Raw genomic sequence first — 18,628 nt, 5'->3', positions numbered from 1 at the left:
ATTATATATAATTTATGCATCATATAATATACCATATTAAATATTAACATTCAATAACTATACTTGTATTAGTCATTATTATTGGCATGATTTAGCTTTATATATTTATATAAGTTATGTGATGCATTTATATAATATATAAATGTTAACATAAATTAATGATTGACAGTCCTATAATATCATGTTCCTATAATATCATGCTTAAACAATATTCATGTTTAAATTACTCCCAATTAAATAAAATTTAAAATTCGATTTGTCCCACATGGCTGGTGGCTGCTATACTGGATGATAGAGATCAAAGGCTATTTCCATCCCACAGGAAGTTGGACTGGGAAAGGCTGCTCTAAAAAGGGTTGCCCAGTGCTGTGTGGCTGTTGGAGGTTGACTGGGCATAACCCCCTGTAGGAGATGGGGGTGGTTTTCCAGCCAGGGCAGAGGTCATAGCATGTTTGGCTAATGTGATGATTTGATACATTACTGCCCCTACATACCTGATCAGTTGTCACCCCACAGAGCAGAGAAGTTTCTAGAAATGTGCCCCCGATCTTGTGAGTAGATACCCAGAGGCCCGGCAGCGCTAGGGTAGCTTGGCCACCCTCAGTGGGAGGGTGAGAGCCTTGTGTATGGGGTCTGGCGGGTTTTGGCGTGTGGTCTGTCAGGGACCCCACTGGAGGGAGAGGACAGATGAGCCAGCACTAACTAGGAAAGCCTTTATTCTCCTTCAGCGGCCCTTCCGGGCACTCTCACGGTTAACCCTCTTCTGGGACATTGAGCCTCTCCTTCACCCCACAGGCCACCACAGCGAAGAAGAACTCGGGGAAGAAGGTTCGGATGAACACGGCGGCCTTGGGGATCGGGTTGGCCATGAACACCTCTTGCTTCTTCCTCCGCACCGTGCGCATTACTTCCTCAGCCACCTCCGCCGGGTGCACGCCATAGGTCAGCTTCCTGCAAAAGACTAAAAGCACAGGCGGGGACGGCTGCGACCGGTTCCGGTTCCCAGACTACGGAGATGCTTGCTTGCATCTTTAAAGTCATGGTTCCCTGGCACTCTGCTGTCGTCAGCCTCAACCCTGGGCAAGACCCTTCACCTTCCAGTCTTTGCGGCTTCATTTGCTGTCTCACTTCCTCCCTGGTGCCTCCACAGTGCAGGGGATGGGATGAGCTTGGGCAATAAGAAGGCGAAGGAGGGCCTGTCATTTATGATGGTAAAGCTGTGTTTGCCTAGGGTCTATGGCGCTCCTTGCTCTGTCCTCCAGCCCAGTTAAGTCCCAATGCAGACCTGGAGCTTTGAGTAAGGGATGATCTCTGTTGTTAGAATATTCTAGAATCATGTACTGTAGAAGGGAAAATGGGGCCTAGCTCTATAAAGGACTCACCTTTAAGTGGTGGCAGCCTGAGGGACAGGCAGTCCTGGCTGGGAAGGTTTAGCTTAAGTCCAATCAGAGCTCAGAAAGAGGGAGTGGTGTGGTTCTTAAAGACCACATGCTGGTTCTTAGGTCTGGGAAAAGCTGTGGAGCAGGGTGAGTGTCCAGCTTAGCCCTGCCAGGGCCTGCTGGATGCAGCTTAGGTGTGCTCTCTACCTGGTACCTCAGGTCTAAAGGTTTAGCTTCTCCACCTCCCAACTTAGGGTTCTCCTTTCCACTCTTACATTTACAAATGGATGACTCCCAGTTTCTTTGCTCAGGATAAACATGGTAGGAGCGGATGAAAGTCGGGCTCACGGTGCTGACCACAACATCGTACTCCTCAACCTCGGCTCTCAGGCAGTCAAAGAAACCCATGATGGCATGCTTGGAGGCTGCATCTGGAGGAAAAACCAGCCAGAGGTGGGTACAGGAAGGGCTCTGACCCTGCTTCTCTGGGGTTGCACTGTCCACAAGAGGGCAGACATGCGCCTTCCTCCGAGCTCAGAGCTTTCAGGGACCACCAAGTTCCCAGGGTTAAACTGTAACAACTAAGTCATCTCCATCTCAGTGGATCTCTGTTTCTGTTGTGTGGCTCGCTGTCTCTTTAATTTAAAGCAGCCCTCAAGACCCACAGGTTCCCCAACCATGAACTGGAATACTCAGAAAAATAACTGCATGTTTCCTGAACAGGACACTGTAGCAACTTCCCCATAGCTGTTTCAGGTATTTTACACAATCCAGAGATGATGGAAAGTATGCACACTGGTTCTAAGCAAATACCATTTGCAGGGTGTCCTAGAACCACTGTTGCCACGGATATGAGAAACTATTACACACTGAATGAAGAGACAGAGGAGCCGTTGTGCCCACTCTATGAAGTGTAAAGGAGATGCTGAGAGGCCCTGTGATGGCACTAGGTTCCACAGCCAAAGGTGAAAAAGCATTGACTAGAATCCTGACCTCCTATCCTCTATGCCTCAGTAAGACCACCCTGTGAGCTCACAGTAGACCCAATTCTACATTCATGAAAATAGGGACGTTTAAACCAAAGCCGCCTCTTCACACCACCAAGAGGGCTAAAATCTGGATGGACCATCACAAGTGTTGGTGAGTACAGGAGAAATCAGAACCCTTATGCAATGAATATAAAGCATGTGTCTGCTCTGGAAAAGGCTTGGGTAGTTTCTTATAAACACCTAAATATAATTCCTTCCCTAGGTTTGCACCTTGGAGAAAAGAAGCCATGTTCTCAGAGAAACAATGCATGTGTGTCCACAGAAGCATTACTCATAATTCCAAAGTGGTGTCCACAGATTGCCATCAGTAGATGAACAGATAAATAACATGCAGTATATCCAAGTAATGGAGGATTTGCCATTTTCAATTGAAAAGATGGCAAGAAATTTTGATGCATGCTACAACATTGTGCTAAGTTAAAAAAAAACCACACACACACACACACACACACAATCTGTAAGAGTCAATAACAGTCTGTCATGGGGGTGGAGGTGGTCAGGAGGTACCACCCCTCTCTGAGGATGTATAGGTGGCTACTTGTTGGTGGGGGTTGGGCAAAGACATTTTCTTTAGTGGTGCAGCCCATGCTCCTGTAAGGTAACTCTTCACCCGTCCCCTGTCAGTAATGTTTGTTCATGTCTCCCAGGAAAAATAAATTACAAAGGTGGAAATGTTTCCAGAATTTCCCAACAGTGCCCGAGTCTCTTCCATGCACATCACACTTTTGGAGCTTCCCATCCCCTGGGATTCTCAGTGGCAATGATCATGTCTCAGATAAATCTCTTTCGATATGATGCCGCTGCTGCTGCACAGAGCTCCACCACTGGGTTCCACTCCTTTCCTTCTTCCCTTCTTTCTTCAGAGCATGTCCCTCATCTATCTGTTTTATAATGTGTACCCATCCTTCTTGTCCCCAGTTCTAGTCTGTGGGGACAACTTCATAGAGGAAGAAGCGTTTGAGCTAGGACTATACATCTATATAAGAGTGCAACCTTCACCGGCAATGTCATGTTGAAGCAGTGTGTGTGTGTGTCTTTCTACCTGCCGGACCGCACTTTGGGAGGAGAGGAACCTTGTCTACAATGTCCCAAAATCAGGGAACTGAGACATGAAAGAAATCCCAGCTGACCCATCCCATCTCTGGACAAGATACCCCTTATCCTATATGGTCCTTTGCCTAGTCTAGACCTAACGGTGCTTACTCTGATACAAAACGTACAACAAGGACACCCTCGCCCGCCTTTTTATCGCCTTAGTGACTTACAAGCTGTGCGGAACGGGATCCCAAACTTTGCTTGGATGTTGTTCACTAGCACAATCTGGCCTGTCCTCCTGGAGATCATGTTGGGAAGTATAACTGGAAAATACAAGGAGTCCCAGTTAGAAGTCTGCGCTAGGTAGAGGCAGAGTCCCACCACCACCCACTTTGTTACCCAAGGCTCTGTTACCTCTTTGCCTTTTAGATGGCAAGGGACAGAGATGGAGTGATTCCAGGAAGTCACTGACCCTGTGTTTTTGAGAGACCAGTTGGCTGGCACATTTCTGGGTGATTTGAAATGACCCTCCAGCATACTAGTTAAATGACACAGAATTTGATAGTAGGTAGGATCTCTCTCTATCTCCTATACTTTCTTCTCTCTTTCCTCTTCCCTTCCCCCCATCTCTCCTACTTCCCTCCACTTCCCTCCCATTTTTCATCTTCCCTTTCCTATTTTCCACTTCCCCCTCCTCCAGTCTGGGTCATTGCTCCATGCATCTTGGAAGGCATTTTCTTTTCACATCTCAGTTCTTGTTGGTTCCAATAGGTCTCTTCTGATGTTTTAAGACAAGGTATACAGTGAAGGCCAGCCTGGAATTTACTGTGTAGCTCAGATAGGCTTTGAACTTGTGATCCACCTGCCTGGGCCTCCCACTGCTGGAATTACAGGTGTGCACCACTATACCTGGCCTCCAGCATGTCTTTAATTCCTCCTCTTTTGTAGGTGTTAATCTTTAATTGAAGAGAAGGAAGAGCAAATGTCCTCTAAGCTGTCTGGGAAGATTTGCTGAGTTCTTAGGTGGCTTCCCGTTGACTGAGTTAATAGAGTTTAGATGTATGCTATTATGATGCTATTCCTTCCTTTTTCAGATGTAATATAAAGTGAAGATATGTGGAGAAAGATGGGAAGAAAATAAACAGCCCTGGTAGAATGGAAAGACATACAAATGAAAGGGGGTGCTTAGATTTGGAGCCCAGCCCTCCTCATTAGAGAAGAGCAAAGGGGAGGGCCCAGAGCTCCCACCCGACCCTGGTCCCTCAGCCCTTGACAGGCCCACCCAGAAGAAAACAGTTGTGATGGCTATCCACGGTTGTCGACTTGATTATGCCTGGTATTAACTAAAACACAAGTATCTGGGTACAGCTGTGAGGGATGTTTTTTTTTTTCTTAAAATCATTAATTTTTTTGTAGTGGGAAGTTCCCCCTTTAATCTGGGCCACACCTTCTGCTGGCAACCTGTGTAAAGGACATGGAAGAAGCAAGCTTGCCCTCTCTGGTTGGCAAGTCTATTCCTTCACTAGCATTAGGACTGACTTCTTTGGGATTCCAGCAAATACTGAAGACCAGTTGAGATATCCAGCCTTGTGTACTGAACAGTTACTGGATTCTTCGCCTTTCTGTTGGTAGACAGTCATTGTTAAACTAGCTGCCAGCCTCTCTCTCTCTCTCTCTCTCTCTCTCTCTCTCTCTCTCTCTCTCTCTCTCTCTCTCTCTCTCTCTCTCTCTCTGTCTCTGTCTCTGTCTCTGTCTCTGTCTCTCTGTGTATTATATATTATAAGTTCTATTCCTCAGAGAATCTTGACTAAATACAGTGGCCCTGGCCTTTCTCAGGCTATTCTTTTCATTCCTGATTTGTCGTCACTGAGTGACCCTGCCAGAGGTTGATGGAGTGACATGCCTTTTCTGGCCTGCTTGGGTTACAAGGACAGGGATGGGGGAAAACTGCTCTTTTTCTTTTTTGTTGAGACAGAATCTCACTATGTGGTCCAGCCTGACTTCAAATTGATAATCCTGCCTCAGCCTCAAGAATGCTGGGAATAGAGGCTTCTGCCACCATGCAGAAGCCTCTAGAAATGTGTTATTTCTGGAGTGCCATCTAGAAGCACTACAAAGTCAACTTCCTGCCTCTGGTGGCTCTTTCCCTCTGCCTCGGAGGTCTCAGCTTGGGAGCCAGCTGCAAGGAAAGTGACCTGAGAACACGTCCTCACAGTCACAGCCAGGGCTCCAGGTCCCCACATAGGCACACGCTCCATGCTCATGCTGTCCTTCACTTCTGCTGTGGAACACATTCAGGTTTTGGAGGGGGAAGGTCAATTTATGATTCCCTTCCATGGCCATCTCCCACCCTAACCCAGACTGCAGACCTGAGTTTGAACACAGCTATGAGAAATCTCTATCTGGATGACTTTTAGGCCCTCAGACAGGTCCCCATGCAGGCCACTGCTTCTCATGTAAAGGACACACATTCATACACACCCTGTTTTGGTGAAGGGATCAAAAGTATATTGAGGAGCTTTCTTGGGGTGAAGAACTCCATCTAGAACTAGATGGCCACCTGGTTCTTTCCATAGCATCTGGTGGCCCACAGACCCAGAGGAAAATGAGACTCACAGGACCTTTGGTGAAGGTGATGGGTCCAAAGTAGTTGGCATCCATGATCTTTTTGTCAAGCTCCAGGGAAATCTTATGGGCAGGCCCCTTCACTTTCACACTGGCATTGTTGATGAGGATGTCCACACAGCCATAGCAGTCCAGGACCTCTTTGGCCACATCTTGAACACAGCTGATGTCTGAGAGATCCAAGAGGACCAGCTTTGGGGTGAATGTCTGCTGGAGCAAGGAGAGAATCAGGATATGTTTGGGATCACCTCCTTGGTGATGTTGGGGGCCTTCAATCAAACAGCACCCCTGCTGGGAATTCAAAGTCATAGACATGGGAAAACAAACCAAGACAAAGAGGGAGAAGTAAAACACCTCAGGGATGAAGGAGATTGCTGGGGAATCTAGTTTTGGAGGCCAGGGCCACAATTAAGTATGGATAAGCAGTAGGAAGTCTGAATCTGTGGCCTGGGCTCCTCAGCTGATTAAATCATTCTTGACAACCAGGTGACCCAGGTGACCCTTTGGAGGCTGTGACCTGGCTCTGGTGTTGGTGTTATAACTCTGAACACTGCCGGTTTCCTCTTCAAAATTACTTTCCCATTTGGTTTATAAGTTACAAGAAAATTCAGCACAGAAGCAGCAGACACCCCTTGTTTTGGATCTAGATGGTATATTCAACCCAGTGCTTTTTGAAGCATCTGTTAGTGCTGGGTGCTGCACTTAGTTCTGGATACTTGCTGTCCTCAAGATGTTACTGGTTTAGAAGTAAAGATGAGGGGGCAGGGCTTGGAGTACCCTGGGGTCAACGCCACTTTGGGGCAAATGTTAGTTCTGACATATACCCTTGAAGAGAAGATTCCCATTGCGGGTCATATTTGTTTGGGAAACATTCACTGATCCCTAAGTTCTTTGGGGAGATAGACACTCACATATCAAAGGCTCTGAAAAGACAAACTGACTAGAACTCAATATTTCCCACACAACTTGATTTTTACCGAAAATCTAATAACATCGCAAGAAATTTTCCGTGTAGCATTCTGTGTGATCTGATTGACCCAGTTCTTCAAGTGCTAGGTTTAGCTCTGAATTCCTTTGAGCTGCTTGCAAACACCATTTTTAATCTCAGTAATAAGGGTTGGATTTTTCTTTTTAAAGAGTGCTGAAGACAACACCTATATCCTGGGTGACTTAGGAGGGGAGTTCCATGATTTCTTTGATGCTACTGTCACTTATGTTGTTTGTCTTAACATCAGTTATATTTTTAGTCATAACCCACAGCTGGGACACTGGTTATCTGCATTTTTTGCTGAGTCTGACTCACATAGATTTGGGGGACCAGTGCCAAAGTTTTGCCACTGTGAGTTATCAAAACAAGCCAATGACTTTTGTTGGACAGTGCCATGGACTCTGGTTTCTCTGGGTCAATGTCATAGACTCTGGGTTCTCCAAAGCCACATTTCTCCAGAACTGCTCCTTAACAGTGACAGAGGCTCAGGGTATCTCAGGCTGTCTGGAGAGGGCCTTACCTTGCTGGGGTCAGCCACACTGGTCAAGGTAGCGTAGAGGCTCTCCAGCCCCTCCCAGTTCTTTCCGCACAGCACCAGTCTCGCCCCACCTGCATGGAACACTCGAGCGCACTCTGTGGAGAAGAGGAAGGGAGGCAGTGTGGACGGTGTCAGTGGAGCCATAGAGGGGAGCTCCCTTCTTAGGAACTCCTGACGTCAAAAAATCCTGATGTCTCGTCGGTCACCAAGAGGTCCTCTTTCTGGAGAAGTCATTTCACTTGACCCCTCCTCAGGCTAGATGTTTTTGGCGTCCTGAGGAATGAACCCCAACCTCGCATGTGTTAAGGGATTGCTCCAGCACTGAACTGTACCCTAAGCTAGGCTGGTTTGTTTGTGTGTTGTGTTTCTAACCTCAGCTAGGTTGGTTCCCTGAAGGGAAGGAAGCTCACAACAGGGAGCAGCAGCCTCTGCTTTGCTGGGCAGTTCTGATAATGAAATGCCTTCTTGTACTGAATGGAGAGAGTCACTAGACTTTGAGACCACAGCTGTAGGGACGCCTCAACTTACAGAGATTGGTAAGAGGTACCATGTCTATTTAGACTGAATACCACCCATCCCTCCACATTTCCTCTGTGGATAGAGACTCTAGTTAACGGCTCTTTGCTCACAAGAACACTCTACACAAAGATTTAGAGTAAAGAATACATCAATTGGTTGTCCAGTGCCAAATGGTCAGCCCTGAAAACACACACACAAGTAACATTATTTGAACTCAACAGGTTATACTTATATACATGTTTATACAAACGCTTGTATGTTTGCAATGTCAATTAATGAAAAAAGAGTTCATGAATTTGAAAGAGAGTGGGAGGGGCATATGGGAGGTTTTTGGAGGTAGGAAAGGGAAGGAAGAAATGTAATTAAATTACAATCTCAAAAATAAACAAAAAGATGCTGGGTGGTGATGGCGCACGCCTTTAATCCCAGCAGAGGCAGGCAGATCTCTGGGAGTTCAAGACCAGTCTGGTCTACAAGAGCTAGTTCCAGGACAGCTTCAAAAGCTACCAAGAAACTCTGTCTCAACCACCCCCCAAAAAAACAAAATAAAAAATAAATTAAAAAAATGTTGACTTTGCTTTATGTTTCACTTGGAACTATTTACTGATTAATCCAATGTAGGGCTTTCTTTAATTTTTAAGTAGTTCTTTATTTATTTTGTATACAAGTTTGCATGTTTTGGCATGTGCATGCTTAGGTACATATGTGGAGATCAAAGTAAAACCTGTGGGAATCTGTTCTCTCCTTTTACCATATCTGTCTCAGGGATGGAACTTAGGTCACCAGACTTGGTGGCAAGCACTTTTTCCTATTGAGCCATCTCTAGGACAACAGCTGGCAGATATACAATGTTGACAAGTAACAATAATCCTGACATTTTAGAACAATGAAAGCTCACATGTTTGGACAGTTTATTTGTCCTAGGGATGATTGGGAGAGACATCCATGTATTGCTCAGCTAATTCTTACTATGGCCATGGGAGGTTCTAGCTTACACTGGGGCTCTATGGTGGTTATAATAGGAGTGGTCCCTATAGACTCATGTGCTTGAATGCTTGGTCACCAGGGGAGTGGCACTACTAGGAGGTGTGGCCTTGTAAGAGTAGGTGTGGCCTTGTTGGAGGAAGTGTGTCATTGGGGGTAGGCTTTGAGTTTCAAATGCTTAAGCCAGACCCAGTGTCTCTTGTTGTCTCCTTATCTGGATGTAGAATTCTTGGCTCTTTCTCCAGCACTGTGTCTACCTGCATGCTACCATGCTTCTCATCATGATGATAATGGTCTAAACCTCTGAACTGTAAGTCAGCCCTGATTTCCTTGTAAGAGTTGCTGTGGTCATGGTGTCTCTTCATAGCAATAAAATCCCAAGACAGTTTCCTAAAGCAGCGCTGGCATAAAGAGAGTCTCACCTGCATGTGAGAGGACCAGCCTTTGCACACTTCTGTCCATCAGCTACTGACTACATTGTCCCCTCTTGGAGGAAGTGCCCAGATGGCAGCACTATAAAGCTCCCAAAACTAGAGCAAAATGTTAACAGTTCCAACATAGGTGAGAAATACTGACAAATATCGAGCCAGGTATTGATGAGAAAAGATAATGTATTTAGCCAGTGGGAAAAGAAAATACTACTTAAAAAGATTGGTGCTGGTGAGATGGCTCAGTTAAAAGTGAGTACCACTCTTGAGGAGGACCTGAGTTCTTAACACCTATGTCAGCCTGCTCACAACCACCTGTAATTCTAGCTCCAGGGGATCAGATGCTCTCTTCCGGCCTCCAAGGGTACTACATTTACATGCATACATTGTCCTACACACACATCCACATAATTAAAATAAAATGACTCTTTAACAAGTGGTGCTTGGATGCCTGTTTGGGAGCTCAAAGGCTAGACACTAAATAGTTAAATGTAAAAAGAGCTAGAGATGAATCTGCTCTTACATTGGGGAAGGTCTGAGCATGCCCAAAGGAAATTATATCAGGCTTGATTTATAGGTTTTATCCTTAATTTATTTTACATCAAAGACATAAATAAAGAGCAAACAGATTAAGAACAGTATTTGTAGCCTACGTGTCAGCAAAGGGCTTATTTATTCAATATGCAAAGGACTTTTACAAATAAGAAGAATCAACCGGGAAAAAGGAAAAAGAACACAGTTAATGGATAGAAGATTAAGAGTCAGTAGCCATGGCATGATAAAGAGATGCAATTTAAAGCACCCACTAATTTTGATCCATCAGGTGATGAAGGACAAAACTGATTGTAGTCTTACCGAGATGTGAGCAGTGGGTTTGTCGCACATTCACTTTAGTGTGTGTCTGCGTTGCTACAGGGTCTGGGAGGAAATACTTGACTGTACCCTTCACAGGGCTTTGTTTCATCAATTTCGTTTATGGGTATTGCTTCTAAAGTTGCCATTAAGAAAGCCTGCACAGACACAGCTTTAATATTGCCCATCTCAGTACCATGCCAACAGTAAAACATGGACATGATTGAGAATGTCCCATATAAGAGGACTTGGGTTAAGCCAACTACAGTGCATCTGGAAAGAATACTTTCAAACCCTTAAAACTGATTTTATAAAAATGAATCTGTTGGCATGAAAAGAAATTCATATTAAGAGCATTAGAAGCAGCTTATCTGGGGCTGGAGAGATGACTCAGTAAAGGGCATTTACTACTCTTAACAGAGGACCTGAGTTCAGTTTCCAGCACCCACTTTTGACTTATAAATGCCTGCAACTACAGTGTTGGGGGGAATGACTGTCTCTTCTGGCCTCCTTGTGTATCTGTATGTGCAAATACCCCCCCCCCACATAAATAAATCTTATTTTAAAGGTGTGTCAAATACAACATTATAACTTGAATGTGCATGTTTGTGTGTAAAATAATGTAGTAATGTATATTGTGTTGTTAACAGGGCATTCAGTTGGAAATTTCAGAGGCACTAAGATACAATACATATCAAATTCCAAAGTTGGTTTCTAGTTCAAGATGCATGCTTTCAAAAAAAATAACCACTTTATTAAGTTCATTTCTTTTTCCCTAAAATAAGACATAAATGGATCAAGGAGGAGGAGGAGGAGGAAAAAGAGACAGAGGAGGAGGGAAGGAGGAGAGGGTCTTAGGAGGCAGGCTTCTCAGTGGAGGACAGTATGAGCTTTTGCCCATGGACCAGGACTGGGATGTTCTTCTTCCCAGATCACCTCCAGGAGAAGAGGTATCAGTGGGTCCTTTGAATGATTTTCTAAGAGTTCCCTACAGCTAAGAACCCAGACCAGACAGGTTTCTATGGAGTTGCCTGCCCTTAAACCAGGGCTCAAGGGAAGTAGAGCCACGGGAGAAGCCCACATGCTTCACATCCCAGAGGAGCAGTTGGATGTTTCCATGGAAGTCTCCAAGTGTGCCCATAATAGAAAGGAAACATGAGGTGCCCACATTGGCTTAGTGCTGGGGTTGAAATGAGAGATTTCCTATGTGTCAAGAAAAGACATTCTCACTGAGTCATACTCCCAGTCATGTGCCCTGCCCATGTAGCTTGGAGCCATCTTATAACCTGTCCCTCGGGTAAGCACATCCCTTGCTCTCCTCTGTGTCCTCTTTTCTGTTTCTTTATCCCTAGAAAGGTCAGAAACAATAGGAGGCTCAGGCCAGGGAGATGGGGATGGGAAAAGAAATCAAGGAAAATGGACACATTGGTTATGAATCGGGCCTGTTGGAGATGTGCCATGATGGATGGATTGTGTCTAATGTGCATTGTATATAATGTGTGGTGTATATAATGTCAATAATCAGAAAGTCAGGAGACAGCCTGGCCTTTCTTTTCCTCCCAGCTGCAGGGAGCGTTTCCCATCTGGGCTGATTTGAATGGCTTGAACTCTCCCACTGCATTCTCGGTCCCCTCCCACAGTACTGACTGAGCTGTCCGCCTCACCAAGGAGCAGAAAGGAAACAGAGCCAAACATCCGCACAGGATGCTCCCCAGGGAAGCAGTTGCATGTGTGCTTTGTGTTTTATTACTTAAAAATTCATCTTTCATAATTACGGTCTTGACAATTATGGAATTGTTGTCCCTTGGTTTGGAGGGAGAAGGCCCAGCTGTGGCTGTGAGTGCCTGAAGCAGACATGCTGGGTGTGAGGCAGCCATGGTGACCAAACTTCCCGTGTCAGAGCAATGGGTTACAAAGGTTGGGAGGAGTTTCCCACATTTCCACCACGGCTGATGGGTGAGAGGAATGGAGACGTGACTCAGAAGTCTGACGCCCTTCACACTAGGCTGCCTCTTGACCAATCCCCACTACTGAGAGGGGAACAGGCTGGGGTTCACTGTTGCTCACTCACTCCCTTTCCCAATGATGGGATGTGTCTGCAAGTTCTCGATGAGTTGTCCAGGTTGGTCTTGAACTTGCCATCCTCCTGCATCGGCCTCCCCAGCAGCTGGGCTTAGAGGCCCACACCAACAGTGTCACTTTGAAGTTCTTACTTTTATTCTTGTTTTTGTCATTTTTGAGACTGGGTCTCACTGCTTAGCCCAGGCTGGTTTCCAACTGAGTGATCCTCCTGCTTCAGTCTCCTGAATGCTGAGGTAACAGGGTTGATGGTTAATCTTGTCAGTTTGACTAGCTTTGGGATCACCCAGGAGACCGAGGCACACCTCTAGGTGTGTGTTCGTAGGGTGATTTTGAGAGGGACAGCCGAGGGGCACAATCACCCTGAATGTGGATGACACCGCCCCACAGGCTGGAGGCTTGGAGCCAATGAGGGGGAAGTTGGTGGATCATTCCCTGGCTTTGCTTCCTCATTGGTGGTGATGTGAACTTAGCACTTCTCTCTTGTCCTGCCTGCCATGATGGACCAATCCTCTGAAGCTGTTCTTTCTGTCCTGTCTGGCATTTGGTGGTGGTGCCCAATCTTACATTTATTCATTTATTTAACTTATTTATTTTTGAGACAATATCTCAGGTAGTCCCAGCTGATCTCAAGCCCACCATGTAGCTGAGGACCACCTTGAATTCCTAATCTTCCTGCTAGAATTACAGGTGACCACATCCAGCTTTAGTTTTTTATCAGCTCAGCTCAGCATTTATCTCACATCGAGCATTTCAACACCTACTGTGCCCTTTCCAACTAATAAACACAGGCTGGGTGCTTCCTTATGTATTTCCTCCGATCTAAAATGTGTAAAGTGACTTCTGATTCATGAGACAGTGAAGGGAGAAAGGCTGACCTGTAGGGGCTGTGAGATGATGTCGTGGATGGCCGGGTTCCAGTGGTGTTTAAAGGGAAGGCTGGCATCTTGGGAGCTGTGAGAACACAGGCCAGGATAGCATCTGGTCCTCTCATCCTGAAGGTCAAGTCCAGTGCTTAGGTATTTTGATTGTCACTCTTGTCACAGACCCAGTGGGTACAAGATGGCATTGTGGTTGACTTGATTGACTTGTGATGGCTTGGGGCAAGGGCTGTTCCCTGGATTTCTCTAGTTTTTAACTTCCCACAGGTTTCACCCTGGTTCTAGGGTACTCAGGCACAGTATGGGCTGTGTATAAGACATTCTGTGCCCCTTGCCTTTTTTCTTGCCTCGAAGTTGAAATGGAGCAGCTGGTGTCTGGGATCGCTGTCATCAGCAGCACACAGAAAGCAGGCATTTATTTAAATCACACACACCCAGTAGCTCATGTTACTTGTAAATACTTGGACTTTATTCCTTTATGCTTTGCATTTCTGCAGGGTTGGGGATAGGGTTGGGGGGGGGAGGTGCAGAGTGTCAGTGAGATGCAGTGAAAGAGAATAGTGACCAGAATCTACAAACACCTGTGGTGTATTTCGGGGAGGGGGGGTCCTGGCTTATGTGTGACTATAACTCAATGAGATTAAAAAGACAACAAATGGGACTTTTGAAATAAATACACAACCTCACCAAAGGAGAACAGTGGTTCCATACAGTAACACAGAACATCACAGGGACAGAGGATCTGAATAACATTCTCAATGAGAGGATGCGGCCAACATTTGCAGGACCATCTGTCTACCCTACAGCAGAGGTCACATTCTTTCCCAGACCTCTGGAAACAGACTGCATGACAGGCCACAGCCGCACCACAAAGCAAACCTTGACAAACACAAAAGAACTGAATCACACAGTGCTCATTCTCTGACCATATTGGAACCAAAGTGGAAATCAATTAAACCGTTATTCACAAACACACTTATCTGGGTGCCTTCCCTGATCAAATGGCCTCTAGATGCTGGTCATTAAATGTACTGGGTTACTTGTCTCATTGTTGTGAACAAATCCTGTCAGGAACAATTTACGGGAATAAAGGTTTATTTAGGTCCAGGGTTGAGAGGATCCATTCTGCCAGGAAGGCACAGGGCAGCAGCTGGGTCTGTGGTGATGGAAACTGGAGGTGACAGCCTGTGTGGGGGAGGGGACTTGAGAAGGTATAACATTCACAAGCCTGCACTTCATGGCCTACTTCTGCCCGTTAGGCCCCTCTTTCTTCTTAATGCTGCCATCCTTTAATGCAGTTCCTCATGCTGTGGTGATCCTCAACCATAAAATTATTTCCATTGCTACTTCATAACTGCAATTTTGCTACTGTTATGAATCACAATATAAATATATGTGTTTTCTAATAGTCTTAGGTGACCCTGTGAGAAGGTCATTCGACTCCCAAAGGGGTTGCAATCCACAGGTTGAGAACCACAGTGACCAGGACCTAAAGACCCCACAGTTTCCAAAATAGCACTCAAAGCATGAGTCTGTGAGGGGACAGTACAGATTCAAGACAAAAATTAAAAACACTTATTGTTTACTAGACGGGAAGCTTTGAGGTAGGTGAAGGACACCAGGCTGATGGTGGTGAGCATGTGAGCATGCGCAGAGCCTTAGGATGCGGGAAGGCAGGTCTCCAGGGCCATCTGGAAGGATGGAACAGGTAAGGTGGCAGGGAAGGCTCCAGGGACCTGACCTGCTCCTAGACAAACATTCTACCTGGAGAAAGACTGTCACACAGTCCATGACTGAACAGCTTCAGGTAAGTTAGTCACCCTTGTCACTTTCCCAACAATACTGTTGTGGCTGGCCCTGGCAAAGACTGAGTTTGGGGTCTGTGTGTCACCTTTGGAGTGTCCCAATGAGTTAGGATAGTCTCTTTGGGAACTGCTCCAGAGGCCACAGGCACTGTGTTATGCTAAATGTGTTCATCTGCCACGGCTGACCTGAGGCAAACGCTCACTAAGACGTCACCCAGCCTCTTAGCAGGGAAACACGCTCCCTCTGGGGACATCCAAGAAACCTCAGAGATACGACCATAAAGTCTTCCCAGTGGCCACACCATGGGAGAAGTGCACCTCCCCCCAAGACTCCAGAAGAGGGAACGTTTAGGATAATGTAGACCCATTGACACCCGTCGAGGAGCTAGCGGATGGTTGGTTGAACGGGTCCTATGCTGGATTAAGTAACAAAAATAACAGCAGAAATTGTCATTAACTTATATAACAGTATTACACTGCCATCATTAGGAATAATAGAATCCTGCTAAATCGAGAGGATATTCCTGTCACAAATGCCACAAGTAGAAGAGCCCAGAAGGCTGTCTTACTTAGGGATTGTGAATGAAAGTGCCTTCAAGACCAGGTGGTGGGAAACAGTAGTCATGCGTGATAGAGAGCGTGACACACGGAGGAGGGTGGACTCTGTGAAAAGTGTGTTCATCGTGACCATCTCTAACGATACTTGAATTGTGGCCATGGTTGTTCCTTATCCCGCCCGTGTGCAAATCCATTTGCACATTCCAAAGTGGAGACTGCTGTCGTTCCTGATCTACACATGGGACATTGTGGTCATATAGGTGAAGGCACCTGCCAGTTAAGTGCTAGAACTAGGACTGGAATCCAGCACCTTAGTCTGGCCTCTTATCCGGTATGCAGCCCCAACTATGGTATGAACTTGACATTTCAAGGTCTCTGGAAACTCCCGCAGCAATCAAACCTAATACTTTGCTAACACCAAGCAACCCCAGGCATTCTGACCCTGCCATTCACTGGACAAGAAAACCTCAGTCTTCAGAGAAGAGCCCCTTAGGTTGATGCCTCACACCATCCTGCCTCCATAGGTTTCTTGTGGGCAGAGACGGACACACATCCAGGGGAGCCCAGCTTACCCTTTCCCAGTCCTGAGATGGCATCGGTGATGACCACCACTTTGTTCTGCACCGCAGACTTGGACCACAGCCTGGATGCTTCCTGATAAATGAAGAGCAGGCCGCTGATCCCCAGCAGCAGCAGGGGCAGCATCAGGACAGCCATGATCCCCATCTTGTTCTGCAGGACAGCAGGATGACAAACTTTGGCTTTGCAGAGGCCCTGATTGTAACACCCAGGGCAGGGGGAGGTTCAAGCTCCAGCATTCATTCCCTCCAAGCCCAGGATCTGTTCTCCAGGGAACTGGGCTCTGCAAGCTCCCGGGAGGTTCCTTCCAGCTGAACAGTAAGGAGTGTGTGAATCCCCAAATGCTCAACAAATAGAAATTACTCACGGTGTCTCACACTGGAGGAGTCCAGGGGGCCTGCCCTCCCCTAAGGCTAATTACAAATTTAATTAAAATGGGTCTGCATTTTTGGAAGGAAATCCATGTGTTAAGGCCACTTGCTTGGGCCCTAATGGTTATTTATAGCTCTCAGTTGCACTAAAGGGCTTTTCAGGGTAAATATAGTGTCTATTCTGATATTCAGGGACACATGCTAGCCGGGTCTAATTTCAGAGGTCTTGCCAGGACTTTTAAAGCTTTGCTGGCTGGTGGAACTATTAGAGTTTCCTCTGCAGTTTGGGCCGAGAGTCAGGGATCAGTCCCTGGGATTGTCAGCACAAATGCCTGTGCCTTTCTTTCCTGACCTGGGTTCTTGCAGGTGGCTCAGACGTTGGTGGACATGGAGTAATCTGGCCTTCCCTTCCTGAGTGGGCATGGGGATGAGAAGCAAAGAAAAGCTGGCCAGTGGAATGGAACCTGTTACAAAAAACTCACACAGAAATGTGGCATGAAGGAACACTGTTTAGGGAGCACTTCTTGTCTTTGCGAGGCTCGAGTCCCCTCTCTCTAAAATGAAAATGGTAGTTTTATTTTGCAGATCCATTGGGGTACAAAATAAGATCCTGCCTATCTTGAACCTGGCATAGATTCTGAGCCTCCATGAGGTAATTGTTGCTATCTTTTATGATTAAATATCTAAGGTATAAAGTAATTTATATAAGGAACTCAGTATGGCTAAGGCGTCAAAAGCCCAAGGCCCACCCCAGCATATTGTCTGCTACATTCTAAGGTTTACTTTTATTATTTATTTATTTATATGTATGTGTGTGTCTATGTGAGTGTATACCATGTTTGTGTGTGCCTGTGGAGGCCAGAAGAGAGTATTAGATCCTTTGTAATCTCCTGGTTACAGGTGGTTGTGAGTCATCTGGCCTGGGTGCTGGGAACCAAACTCAGGTCCTTTGCAAGGGCAGCAAATACTCTTAAATGGTGAACCACTTTCTCCAGTCACACGGTGGGGGATGTCTTTCTGTATATATGTTTCTCTTATTGGTTGATGAATAAAGCACTGTTTGGCCAATAGGGGCAGGAAGATAGGCAGGACTAAGAGACGAGGAGAATTCTGGGAAAGGTAGGCAGAGAGGTGTGGGAAGGAGACGCCATGTAGCCAAGGAAGGAGTTAATAGGTCTGGACCCTTCTCTGGTAAAACAAGACCATGTGGAAATACTTAGATTAATAGAAATGGGTTAATAATTAAGAGAGAGCTAGCCAGTAAGAAACCCTAGTCATCGGCCAATAATTTAATAATTAATATAGCGTCTCTGTGGGTTCATTTGGGCCTGAAGCTATGGGATCTGGTGGGACAAGAAAACTCTATCAACAACCACACAATATTTATACTGCAAAGAGAATGGGGCTGGGGTGGGAGTAAGGATGTGGTGGGAGTAAGGCTGGGGTGGGAGTAAGGCTGGGGTGGGAGTAAGGATGTTGTGGGAGTAAGGATGTGGTGAGAGTAAGGCTGGGGTGGGAGTAAGGCTGGGGTGGGGGTAAGGATGTGGTGGGAGTAAGGATGTGGTGGGAGTAAGGCTGGGGTGGGAGTAAGGATGTTGTGGGAGTAAGGATATGGTGGGAGTAAGGCTGGGTTGGGAGTAAGGCTGGGTTAGGAGTAAGGCTGGGTTGGGAGTAAGGCTGGGTTGGGAGTAAGGCTGGGGTGGGAGTAAGGATGTTGTGGGAGTAAGGATATGGTGGGAGTAAGGCTGGGGTGGGAGTAAGGCTGGGGTGGGAGTAAGGATGTGGTGGGAGTAAGGCTGGGGTGGGAGTAAGGCTGGGGTGGGAGTAAGGATGTTGTGGGAGTAAGGCTGGGGTGGGAGTAAGGCTGGGGTGGGAGTAAGGCTGGGGGGAGTGGTGGGTGGAGATAAGAATGACAGAAACTGCATTTCTTAGAAACTAGGAGCAATCAGGAATATTAC

General features: G+C 46.3%; 1 protein-coding gene across 4 annotated transcripts; it reads right to left on the bottom strand.

Annotated features, from left to right (window-relative positions):
- Positions 1-699: 699 nt before the first annotated feature.
- On the bottom strand, positions 700-16,803 carry Dhrs7c (dehydrogenase/reductase 7C). 4 transcript variants are annotated; one of them, XM_021225633.2, is made up of 7 exons: positions 16,667-16,803; positions 16,293-16,452; positions 7,597-7,709; positions 6,085-6,298; positions 3,694-3,786; positions 1,655-1,810; positions 700-961 (listed from the first exon to the last, which is right to left on the bottom strand). In XM_021225633.2, the coding sequence occupies exons 2-7, from the start codon at positions 16,444-16,446 to the stop codon at positions 753-755; spliced, it is 939 nt and encodes a 312-aa protein (XP_021081292.1). In that variant the 5' UTR covers positions 16,447-16,452; positions 16,667-16,803; the 3' UTR covers positions 700-752. The 4 variants fall into 4 exon arrangements, with proteins under 4 accessions (XP_021081292.1, XP_040604840.1, XP_005067655.1 ...); XM_040748908.1 differs by lacking the exon at positions 16,667-16,803 and adding an exon at positions 1,095-1,168 and having other exon boundaries at positions 842-961; positions 16,293-16,660; XM_040748906.1 differs by lacking the exon at positions 16,667-16,803 and having other exon boundaries at positions 16,293-16,659.
- Positions 16,804-18,628: the final 1,825 nt, after the last annotated feature.

Source organism: Mesocricetus auratus, unplaced genomic scaffold, assembly GCF_017639785.1.
Source record: "Mesocricetus auratus isolate SY011 unplaced genomic scaffold, BCM_Maur_2.0 Super-Scaffold_100007, whole genome shotgun sequence".
Taxonomy (NCBI): Eukaryota; Metazoa; Chordata; class Mammalia; order Rodentia; family Cricetidae; genus Mesocricetus; species Mesocricetus auratus.
Note: the sequence above shows the minus strand (reverse complement) of the source record. Positions and strands in the feature narration are given on the sequence as shown.